A 12,185-nucleotide genomic window follows, 5' to 3' on the forward strand; every position below is an offset into this window, starting at 1 on the left:
TGTGCTCAGAGGGCAGTGAAGCTGGTGGAGGGTCTGGAGCACAAATCATATGAGGAGCAGCTGAGGGAGCTGGTGGTGTATGGCCTGGAGTAAAGGAGGCTCAGGGCAGACCTTGTTGCTACCCATAACTGTGTGGAAGGAGGGTGAGCCAGATGGGAGTCAGTCTCTTCTTCCAAGTAACAAGTGATAGGACCAGAGTCCTCAGGTTACACCAGCAGAGGATTAGATTCCACATTAGGAAAAGTTTCTTCACTGAAAGGTTTACCAAGCCCTGGAACAGGCTGCTCAGAGAAGTGGTAAAGTCACCATCCCTGGAGGTGATGGAGGTATTTAAAAGGTGTGTAGATGTGGCCCTTAGGGACATGGTTTACTGGTGGACTTGGCAGTGCTGGGTTAATAGTTGAACTTGATAACTTTAAAGGTATTTTCCAGCCTAAATGATTACGATTTTCATGCCATGTATTCCTAAAAGTCCAAAAGTGACAGAAAATAGTCAAAATAATAAAATTGTGTTAACCCCTATTGTGATATTGCTCTTAGAAGATCTGTCTTCCAAGAACAAGAGCAATCCAGGGTAAGCCAATGGGCTTTATTATGTAGCCTGGTATGTTTGTGAGATATTTTCCTAGAACTAACACTAGGGTAGACTTCAAATTTAATTTTAACTTACTTTGTTCTTGATTTACCAAGAAAAAAAAAATCCTTATTTTTCAGAAAAAAAGGGTATTTCAACAGCAAAAAGGAAGAAAAATCTCTTTGGTTTTGTGTAGTCTGTGTATAGTAATTTATTGCAGTAAGGCTACAGAAAAACAATATCCAGTTTTATATTAGATTTTGAACTGGGCAAATTAGATTGTTGCTTCTCTGGCACTTCCATTTCTCATTGCTCATATTTGACTTCTGCCTGTAACTCCATGACTGAATTCCCTATCTGCATTCCAGTAAACTTTAATGTCGAGTTTTTATTATGTGTTTATAAAGAAAACAGTCAATCTCAAATAGCAATTTGAAGTATGAGAAATGTATGAAGGTCTTAGTATTTGTTGCACATTTCTATATTTTTTAAAAATGCGGAAGAATAATTTAATCACACCTAATTTTAGGAGAACATTCAAGTTTTGTTCCCTGAGAGATTTGCTGGTAAGGTCTGACATCACAGCATTTACTCTGAACCAGCATGGGGTGTTGCAAAAGTAACAGCTACAGGATTAGATCCTTTAATTTATATTTTCATTTAAAGAACTCAAAAGTGTAAAGAAGAATTCAAGACTAGGGCAGGCACTTAATCCTCAGAGAATGATTCAAGCTCTGTGGTGCTGTCTCACTGCAGTTGGCATTTTAATTCTCTTGACATATCCCTTCCCATATGAATAGTGAATAAGTGACCTAAGTCAAAGTGCCCCCTTCCATGAAGCCCACCAGGATAGAAGAATACTTGATTCACCTGTATAAGATCCACTGTGCTTAAGGGATGAGCAGGGAGGTCCTGATCCCCAAGGGTGGCAGACAAGGCAGGTATGCTCAGCCTGTACCAGGTGGGTCCACACTGTACTAAAGGGATGGGAATGGAAGGGTTGTCCAGTAAAATGGAATCTTCTGAAAGAATGCATTGGGCACTAAGGGACTGGATAGCCTGAAGGGAAGTTTCTCCTAAAACTGGTCTGTGTTCAGGGTGAAAATGTAGGGGGGAAAAAAGCTGAAATTGATAGAATTAGAGCAACATGGTAAGAAGAAAACTCATGACCCTTTTTGCTCAGAGTACAGAAACTCTGGCTCCTGACATCAGATCAAGGGCTTCATGTTGCTTTGCATTTATGGGGTTTTGAGTGATATCCATAACTGCCTCAAACAAGAAGTCAGGACCTTCCTGGGCAATTGCTTTAACCATCAGATGCCTGGGGAGGAGCAGGTCACATCCATCCTGACCACCCTGTTGCCCTGTGCAGGGCAGGGAGTTGGACTCCATGATTCTTGTGAGTCCTTTCCACGTCAGCATATTCTGTGATTCTGTTTCCCCAAGACCTCCAGTTCTAGACCTTGGTCAGGGAAAATGGTGTCTGCTGAAGAGTCCTGTCTTGGGCCTCTGAGCTTGAGAGCTGAGTTCAACATTGTGCTTCCTGGCTCTGTGTGGCCACCTGAGCTGGCTGTCCTGCTTAGCCACACCTGAGACAGCAGTAAAACACCATAGGGAGGTGCTCTCTCTAAACTGAGCCTCCCTCTGTGCTGGAGCTCTGCCAGAGGGAATAAGACATCACATGTAAGAGGTACCCTGAGAAATTCTGTGGAGGCTTTTGCAGGCCTCTCCCCATTTGCTAAATAATAGCCAACATTCCTTATTTAGGCAGTTTAAATCAGTGTGCTGGGGCTTAGCACTTATTTTTAGTGTGGATGCCTGAAATAATCAGTCTAAGCACAGCCCTAAGTTACATATACTGTGATCTAGCTCCTGCTCCCCTCCTACAATGCACTACTGAAATAACATAAGCTAATTTATGCAAAAGGTTCCATCATGGCTTTCTCCTTGGCATATTTTTAAAAAGTCATGATTGCATAGCCATCCATCATTTCCTGAGCAGTGTAATTCATCTTTATTTCCTCAACAACTTTGATCACATAACAAATGCAATGATTCCTCTTCATTGCATGTATGGGAAATTACTGGTGATCCAAATGAATTAGCTTAATGACTTTGTATGTCCTCTTGGTACACCCCTGAATATGGGATGTATAGTAAATAAAAAGTACAACAAACAAAGCTCTCTGGACATACAATGTTCCTTTAGTCTCCTTAAAGCTGGGACATATATAACAGGGATTTCTAGCAGGAGATGTGGTACATAAAATAGGGGCAAAACATCTAGCAGCTGCTGTTTGTGGAAGATACTAGTGTTTTAAAGCAGCTAGTTTTGGATGTTAATTAAATCTGTCTTAAGGTCACTAATTGAATCTCTGTATCTGGATTTTGGCTTTGCATATGTCACTGTACTCTGTAATGGGTACAAGAACAAAATTCACATTGATTAAAAGTAGAAAAGCATGTCTTCTTAGGCATGTTTTTCTATTTTAATCTGATTAATGCTGTAAATATGATTTACTTTCTTAGTTTATAATCACACACAAAACCTTTCTTGTGTACAAATTAATGTGACTGTTGTTTTTTCCTTTATGACTTCAATGTCTACATTGGAAGACATTGTGTATGTTCATTGACAAGCATGAAACCTTCTAAGTGTGCAGCAAGTCACCTCTAAAGAGCTGTCATGGTCCTAAAGTTTTCTCTGTGGATCTTTCCAGGGAAGCCTGAAGACTGAAATAGTTAAAAACGGCTACCGTGGAGCTGACACTCTGAAGTACAACAAAATTACCATTCTTGGCCTGAAACTGAGACCTCAGGCTGTGTCTCTGAATGGAAGATCCATCCGTGGAGATGCTCTGTCTTACGAGATGAGCGGGGTAAGACCTGAACTGAGAGGTTGAGAAAAATCTTAGGGAAAGGAGGGTGAAGAACAGTGAGGAGAGATGAAGTCAGTGAAGGACAGGAACTGTTTCTCATCCACACTCCTTTACGTTTTGAAGCATAACCAGACACCCATTCTTGATACAACAGTCTGACATTTAGGAGAGGGGAAAAAAAGAACAAAAGCAAGAGCTCTTTTAGGAAACTTTAATCTTTGCTTATGTATATGCACTCTCTTTTGCTTAATGTCTGCCACTTACACAAATTTTTTAACTACTGAAATACTGGAAAGAAGATACAGGTCCATGAGTTGAGAGCACAGTTAGCAGTTTTATGGGCATTCTTATCATTCTGATAAAATGAGAAAACTTGTCAAAATTTTTTATCTGCTGCTGAAAAGAAGTGTTGTGGATTTTTTCTCACAATTACTTGGTGTCCAAAAATTATTCCAGTGTCATTGGCTCTAAGGAGCATGTCTTCCAAAGAGGTGTAATTTCAGCATCTTAAAGTGCCAAGCCTCAGTGTTCCAGAACAAAATGCATGACTTGCTTGTGCAGTGCTCCTCTGGTACCAATGTGGGGACATTCCAGAGGGGATGGACTGAACACCTCTAATAAACCCTAAGTGGCAACAGCCTTTGTGGTCCAAATTTTCTTTTGCACAGCAGTACAGACAAAAGGAGCAAAACCTTTGGCTTCCTTTGCTCTGGCCACTTGTCCCACATCTGTCACCACCACCAAGCTGAAGTGGTCATTCACTCTGTATGAGATGTGTACTCACATCTCAGCACTGGTTGCATCTAGGGAACTCCTGGTGTTAACACTGCAAAATGCCACTAAATCATCATGCAGTGAAAGATAACTGAGGCAGCAAGTACTGGATGTCACACCTTATCTTACCCTACCCACTTGGCTTAGTGATTAAGTTTCATTTGTAACCAGAGTGATCCCCTTTATACATACCTGGTACTACCATTTATTTTATTGAAGGAATCTATAAAGGAAGAAAATTGCTGAGAATAAATTTCTGCCTTGGAGAATTGTAAAAATCTCACTTTCAGAGACAATGTCATAAATAAACATAATCAGTATTGACTCAAGGGAAGAAATTGTTTAACAGCCTCTAAGCAAGCTGAAAGCAACATAAATGTGGCAGGGTAAAGAAAACATTCCATTGAGGTGTGCTTGAAGGTACCAATTACAGATATCCAGAAGATAACTGCAGACTAAGAGCCTCACAGACAAAGATGATTTTAAAAGACTAATAAGCTTGTCTCAAAAATATAATTTAAAATTTAATTTAAGAGCAAAATATCATCTTGGTGACTTAAGATCTACTTCAAATGCTGGAGGAAAAAAAACCCACCAAGCTGATGTTGTAGGGATCCAAAACTACAAAAAAGTTAAATTTTCTACGCCAGCTAAATATATTCCACTCTGAGAGGAATTCTGAGAGATTTAGTCAAATCTCTCACACCATCCCTGTAAAGAGGTTACAATATCACTACCTATCTTCCTCTCACATTAATTGACTCTCTAATTAATTAATTAAATAAATAAATAAATAAGGAGCACTAGCAGCAACTTGGGTTTAGATCTTGAAAATTTATTCATGCAATTAAAAAAATAAAATGCAAAGGGCAAATTTGCCACTTTCTTACACGCTTAGTGAGATTACATTTTGTGTAATAGTTTTACAAGCAGAGACCCCATTGTTTAAAGGGCTGCAGTAGAAAGTAACTTCTACCATATTGGTTTTGGTTTACAGAAAGCAAATTTACCTAATAGCACTGCTGAAGTGCTTATTGAGCCATATTTATTTGTATATAAATAGAAGCAGGTTGCTTAGTAATAAGCCACTTCTTTCTCTCTGATTCATGCAGCGCTACCCTGATCTGACATTTGCAATATCACAGAATCTTCCTATTATTAGGAGTCTGTTATCTGTTTTTTCCTCTGGAGTCTCATGCCTTAAGGAATTGTGCAGTGACTGCAGCAGGGATGTTAGAAGGGCACATCTGTTGGCCAGGCTGGTGCTGACAATGGGCATAGGGAAGGTTCTTTTAATCACACTTGCATTCTCTGCTGGGAGGTGCAGAGGCTCCCAACGTCCATAGCTCCCAATGTCCATGCAGTATTGCAGTCTGAAATAGCCTCTCCGGCTGCCTGGCAATGTTCAGGTTGCTGTTTGGATGGGTTTGCAGTACTTTTGTCTGGATTTTTCCCTGTATTTGAAGAAAAGGCAAATTATTCAAGAAGTGGAATTCCAACTCACTAAGCAGTAGTAGAGAACGGTTTCTGATGAAAGATGAAAATATTAGATACTTTGAATAAGTGATTTAAGTAAGCACAGACTGTTAATGTTAACAAGAATTTGTGGGCTGGCAAAGAGCTGTGAATGGATTTTGTGCATTTTAAGAGATTATTAATTCTGAAACCTAAAGATAAAACTGGTGAAGTACTGAAAGAAATTATGTGAGTAGGCCAAAATACACTAAATTTAACACTGAACAGGGAAGGAGCAGGACAGATATTGTATTTACAATTTAATATTTAATTAATGTAATTAATTAATTTTAAACCATCCCTGAATTACTAAAAGGGATGTTGAATTGGATACAGCAGTAGGAAGATGCATACTGTCATCAAGTTAGTCTCACCTACCAGATACGTTAAAGAAGTCATGAAGGTCTCAACTCAAGTTTCACTTCTTAATCTCTGTTTTGAACTATTTTGGGGATTTTGTTACATTAACAAAATTCATTATTTTTTGTCTCTTTTTTCCACAGAAACTGGTTCTGCGTATTTCTGCTCCACTTACTAAGGAACTCAACATTAAGTTCTACTAGAATGATCAGAACACACTGGCTTAATTTGACATCCTTAGCCCTCAGATATTTATCGCACTTTGATTTCAATGTAAAAAAAAAAATTAGTCATTAAAACATTGCATATGAACCTGGTGACTGATGACTGATCTTTTTTTTATGCAGTATTTGTAACTCAGTATTCCTCAAATAAAAGTTTCAATAGCAGTTAGTGAGTATTAACATAAACTGATGTGTGATCAAAATAGCATAGAAGAAATCATCCTGAAAATTCTGTGTCACCACAAATGGAGATAATATTAGGAAATGTTCTTAATGGGACCATATTCTACACAGCATACACTGTTTGCTGGGTTTTTTTCAAAGCTATGGTAGGGAAAAAAAGAAGGAACAACCAATTAATTTCCATAGCCCAATACATAACCTGCCATTAATATAATATGCAATACATATACTATATAATCTAATAAATATTAGTATAATATTATATTAATTATTATGTAGTCATATCTAAAAAATCAGCCCATTGTCTTGGACTACAAGATGTGCAACTGTAGTGATCACTCACTTTTTCTCCCCGTCCTGAAATGCAGCCTGGGCATGTCTTTCTCAAAGTGAGCTGGGCCTTCTGGAGGAACCTGAAGACTTGGGTCTCTCCAGAGTCTGTGCTGGTTGCAGTAAGGTCTGATGTGAGATAGTTTGCTCTGCACAGTGCAGAGAAAGCAACTTGCACATCAGCTTTTTTGTGGGAAGAAGCTGGAGAAAGTAAGATACTACAAAAAGGTGTAGCTGAAGATGGTGAGAAAGGGCTGAGGAAGAGCAGAATATGGGCAGTGGGGTGAAGGAGGATTCAAGGTGACAGATGAAGTGAGCATCTTCATTGCTGTAGAATACAGCACCTGACTACAGTTCTTGATGAAATGAACACTTGAAAAGTGTGCCACTCTGAGTCCAGGGGCTTGGCAATGGAGGTCCTTGTGCAGAGGAATGATGCTAGCAGGGTCTGTGAGAGCTGTGTATTTGGGACAGAGGAAAGCAGGAGAACCTCTGCTGGAGCAGACACCATCAGCAGGCAGACAGAGCAGTGCTTGCTGCACAACCCTGAGGAACAGCAGAGGCCCTGAGGGTGTGTCTGCTCTGTGTGTCATGGCTCTGCACTAGAGATCCCAGAGCAGGGCAACCAGCAGGGGCTCCAGCAGCACAGGAGGTGCAGGCCCAGAGGCTGCTGGCCACAGACATTGTCCTGGGCTTGGCCACTCTGCCAGTGAGAGCCCCGTGCCTGCTCACCCCAAGCACGTTGCAGACATAAAGAGAAAACTGCTGCATGGCTTGGCAGTGTGGGATGGATGGGGACCAGTAAAGCAGACCAGTCTGTGCAGAATCCAACTCCTCCACGTGTCTTTGCAGCAAGGGCATCAAAGAGGTACCTGCTCTCAGTTTTCCTCCAAATGTGAGGATGTTACTTCCTGACCATGGCAAAAGAGCAAAGAGAGTGAGCAAGAGACCAATGTATTAGAGAAAGCAAATTTGTAAACAGCCTAGCCTGGACTGGGGAACAGAATTTGGTTGGTTTGTGAGCGGGTCTCTTTTTGGTTCAGTGGGTTACTCTCTAATCTGCCTTACAGTGTGGGTAAAAGCAGGACTGGGAGAAGGGAGGTAGTGAATTTGCTGACAAATGGTAAAAAAGGAGACTGGTGTGGAAACTGGAGATGTGGCTGGAGAGCAATGGAGATGTTGGAGATGTCACTTCTGTAAAGAGCTCTTTGATAGATAAACATGTGGAGTCAGCCAGTGCTCACAAGTTTCCTGTGAAATCAGTGACTGAGCTGGCACTTGCAGATATATCTTAGTAAAATAAGTGGAGAAAAATACACTCCTACCATCATCAATATGCTGTTCATGCTTGTATTACAACCTGGATTTTATTCCTTTCTTGTTATTTTGTGCCTTGTAGCTTCAGTGAACACAACAGGAAATCACTAGTCAGTAATAGATCTGCCTTGGGCTCTGATTTCACATATTTATTTCATAAATGTAAGCAAGACAGCCCTTGGTCAGCATTTGCAATAGGAACATCAAAGAAAAACAGAGTTTGTGTGGCCACATGTGTATCTGGCTATTTATCCTCTCTGAGCATTGAGGTGCAGGTGTAATTTTGGATAATTTACACTTTTTTGAAGTTCTGGTTACACTGCTTGTTCCTTCCCATTCTAAAAATTTCTTTTTTCTTCTTGTAAAAAGGATAACAACTTCAAAAAAAATACTTATCACCTGTTAAAAGTGGTATGAGGTGAACCCAAGAATCTACAGACAAATATTTTAGTGTCTTTTAAGATTAGATTGGATTAAAGAATGAACTTCCTCAAGTGTTGGATTATATTTGTTGCAGCTTTTCAGTGGAGTGAGAACTTCTCAGGCTGGGATTTAAAAGCATTGGTAGTCAGCTGCTTTCTCCATCCTGCCTTTGTTAGCCATAAAACCCACCAGCTGAGTCCCTCAGAATCTGAAGGAGTTGAAATGTAAAGGGAAAAATCTTACTTTGCATTTCAAAACCATGGTGATTCTATGCTTCTGCCTTACAAAGCCATAGAGAGAACACAGAAATTCACCAGCCAAGGTACACTGACCCCTAAGAATATGTCATTAGGCTTTTCTTCTGCAGAGAAATAAAACATTCTCCGTACTACTCCATGTACACTTCATGTTTTTCATCAAAAATGGATGATTTTAGGTTTAATCTCAAAGGATCCCCACTGTCCATTCTTGCAAAAGGTTTTTGTTGATTTAAGGTTTATTTTGTGTAACATGAAAAGATGGTGGTAGCATGAATCAGCTACACTGGCTGAAGTAGAACAAATTAAATGAAGGGGACAGGCACAGAGGGCTCTGCTGTGCTCAGTAAGCCAGACATAAAAATCTGTTCTGATATGGCCTGATGAAATACTGAATGAAGAAGAGACAAAAGAAGATGTGACTCTGCTACAGCAAAGGAGACACAGGAGGAGATGTGGGAGCTTGTTGGACCTGAGCACGAGCTCCCAATAAAAGGTTTAATCAAAAAGGAGGTAGAGAAACCTCAGAAATACAGAGAAGCAAAGGCAGAGATGTTACAACTCATCTGTTTGTCATACTGGTACCATCATGTTGGAACACTTTGTCCCATTCTGGTGTCAGAGATATGTGGAATATACTGAAATAAAGAAGCTTACCACAAAGTAAAGCCACAACAATGTCTGAAAGGCTGCAAAAAAAATGCATTTTCTTGTGAATGCACTGTGGAGCTCAACCTGTCTCTAATGGCCTGGAGAAGGCTCAGTCCCATGAGAGTCTCAGTGTACCTACAGGGGCAGAAATGCAGTGGCAGAAGCTTTTGAAATCGGCAAAGGTAAGATTTGGTGTCTGTTAAAAAAATTAGGCAAATTCAAACACTGATATTTTAATTGTTGGAATAGCTTTTCAAGAACTATGGTGAATTCTCCTGCAGTAGAAATTTTTAAAAGAGAACTGGATGCTTTTCTACAAGAAATGCTCTTGCTCAGTAATTCAGGAGTTTTTTGGAACTGTATCCCTAGCCTGTGTCACGCCAAGTCATCACAGCAGTCTCTCTTGGGTTCACGATTATGAATAATGAAAGGACATTTTGTAGATTTTTTGCAAAACATATGGAGATTTCTGTGACAAGTCAGTGCTTTTGGAGGTCTCCACATAGCTACAAAGATTATAAAATATCATTGATATTATCAGATGTTTTGGTAAATACTGGTATGTAATATATTTTGAATACATTTTAATAACTTCTTGTAAAGGTTTAGTAATTAATTTTTCCTGTCACCAGGTGGAACCTGCATCTGCCTGAAAATTAAAACAATTCGTTGCCATTCTCATGTAGGGACTATTTGCCACTCATGTTGCCAACAGGTCTGCAACAATGATGAAAAATAGCACTGGGTATGCATGAGGTAGACAACAAGAGCCCCACGGCAGAGCTGGTGCCTGGCTCTGGGAGCAGTGACCCTGTTCCTGGCCCCCAGCCCTGCCCAGGGGCACAAACCACAGCTGCTGCTGTGGCACACAAAGGTGAGTGTGACCTCCACGAATGCCAGCTTCCCCTGTGGGCTGGTGACCGGGGTGGGTACAGGAACAGTCAGACATGAGGGCTCAGCACCACCATGCAAGCCAGAATGCAGCCTCTCCTGGGATGCCCCCCAGGGCAGGGACCCACCAGGATCCACGGCCTGGGCTGGGAAGTGGCACCTTGGGCTGGGAAATGGCACCTTGGGCTGGGAAGTGGCACCTTGGCTTCCCTGCTCCTGGATCCACAGGGCAGGTGTCTGGAGCCTCAGCAGTGACACAGAGAGACCTTGGCTGGAGACTTGCCACTGTGCTCGCTGCAAATGCAAAAAATGCAAATCCTGCGGTGCAGGATTATGAAATGAAGGTGAGATGAACCTGCTGGGCTCCGAGGGAAGGAGACTGCCAGGGCTTTCTCTTGTGGGGCACATCCCCATCCCAAGAGGGAAATAGAGCTGCCAGAGGATGTGCCAACAAACATGGGATCTCTCTCTAGGGACTAACAAACTACAGGGATTAAAACAAGCACTGTTGCTTGTATAAGCTCTAGCAATGCTCCTAGGTCATGCCACAGATTTGGCAGCCACTGCCCCATGGCTACCAAGAAGTCATCCTACAAGTATCTCAAAGAAAAAAAAAAGTGCAGTGTCCTCTCCTGTTGGTCTCTCAGTGAAATGAGCAAGGCCTGTGAATTTTTGGGAGACAGCACAGTTCCAAATAGCAAAGCTGGAGGTCCCCAAACACTCCTGTGCACCATCCTGGCTGCTACAGTCAGGGCACAGTGAAAGCCATGAAGGAGGAAGGGCAGGAAAATGCCCTTTCCTGGGAGCAATGCAGTCAGCTGGAGAAGCCCTGAGAGTGCAGAGGCAGAGAGAGCTGCATGGAGAGCAGGAGTGGAGCCTTGGAGCTATTCTAAGCAGTTCCAGGCCTGAGACAGATGGTGAGGCTTTTCCTGGTGACCCAGAAGGGATTGTGTAGACACCTTTTAAAGATTTTTGCAGTTTCACCACACAGAAAGATTCAATTGGGAAAAAATCCAAAAGTAATGAGAGTTGTGTGTCCTTTCTGTTCACTGAACTTTGCTTGGGAGGTTGTTGTAGTTGTAGCTTGTGCTCAAATATAATGGAGCTTCAGGGATGTACCAAAACCACTTTGGGGTGTATTTGTAAAGCAAAGTTACCTGCTAAGTTTTCTGCTCTATCCACTCCTTGGTTCATGCAATTTTGCAGGCACTTGATAGCAGCCCCACCTCCTCTTTTGGTGAGACCAGAGCCCAGAGCTTGTGGCATACAGAAAAATCTTCCCAGTCTCTTGCTGACAGCTCAGGACTACACTGCTTCCTCCCACCTTCCCTCCCTCTCCCCCACACAAACACACGTGTGGAGGGGAGATAATGAGGGTGTGTAGAAATTAAATGTGTTGCTGATCTCAAGCTCCTGCAGATACAGGGATTATTTGGCCTCTCAGCTGGAGAAGTTCTATGAAATGCAATCTATTTCTCACTTATCAAACAAGATTGCAAAGTGCAGAGCTTGGTGTTTTGGGGCACTGCTGGAACTCACACCTGGAAGGTTGCTCACATCAGGCAAGCTGCTCGAAATTTTACCCATTCTGTTCTTGGGCCCTGCTTTTACTTCATGCTGTCCCCACAGATATTGTTCTTAGTTGATCTTTCACGGTCAGGAATGATTAGACTACATTGTGTCTGCCAAGTGAGATGTTTACTTAACAGGACATCTGGGGTTGAATAACCATGACTAAAACTGTTGTGAGAAATACTCTCTCCGTTGCTAATTGCCTTCTCCAGATCCTCTCTTTATCAATAGATGG

General features: G+C 41.5%; 1 protein-coding gene across 1 annotated transcript in view; it reads left to right on the forward strand.

Moving 5' to 3' along the window:
* LOC120498137 (maltase-glucoamylase, intestinal-like) overlaps positions 1–6,414 on the forward strand; it is a 59,352-nt gene extending 52,938 nt beyond the window's left edge. Inside the window, exons 21-22 of the mRNA XM_039700519.1 lie at positions 3,295–3,453; positions 6,246–6,414. Of these exons, the coding sequence (XP_039556453.1) occupies positions 3,295–3,453; positions 6,246–6,305 (219 nt within the window). The 3' untranslated portion in view covers positions 6,306–6,414. The remainder of the gene's footprint in view (positions 1–3,294; positions 3,454–6,245) is intronic.
* Positions 6,415–12,185: the final 5,771 nt, after the last annotated feature.

The sequence above is a fragment of the Passer montanus genome, unplaced genomic scaffold (assembly GCF_014805655.1).
Source record: "Passer montanus isolate IOZ18808 unplaced genomic scaffold, ASM1480565v1 scaffold141, whole genome shotgun sequence".
NCBI lineage: Eukaryota > Metazoa > Chordata > Aves > Passeriformes > Passeridae > Passer > Passer montanus.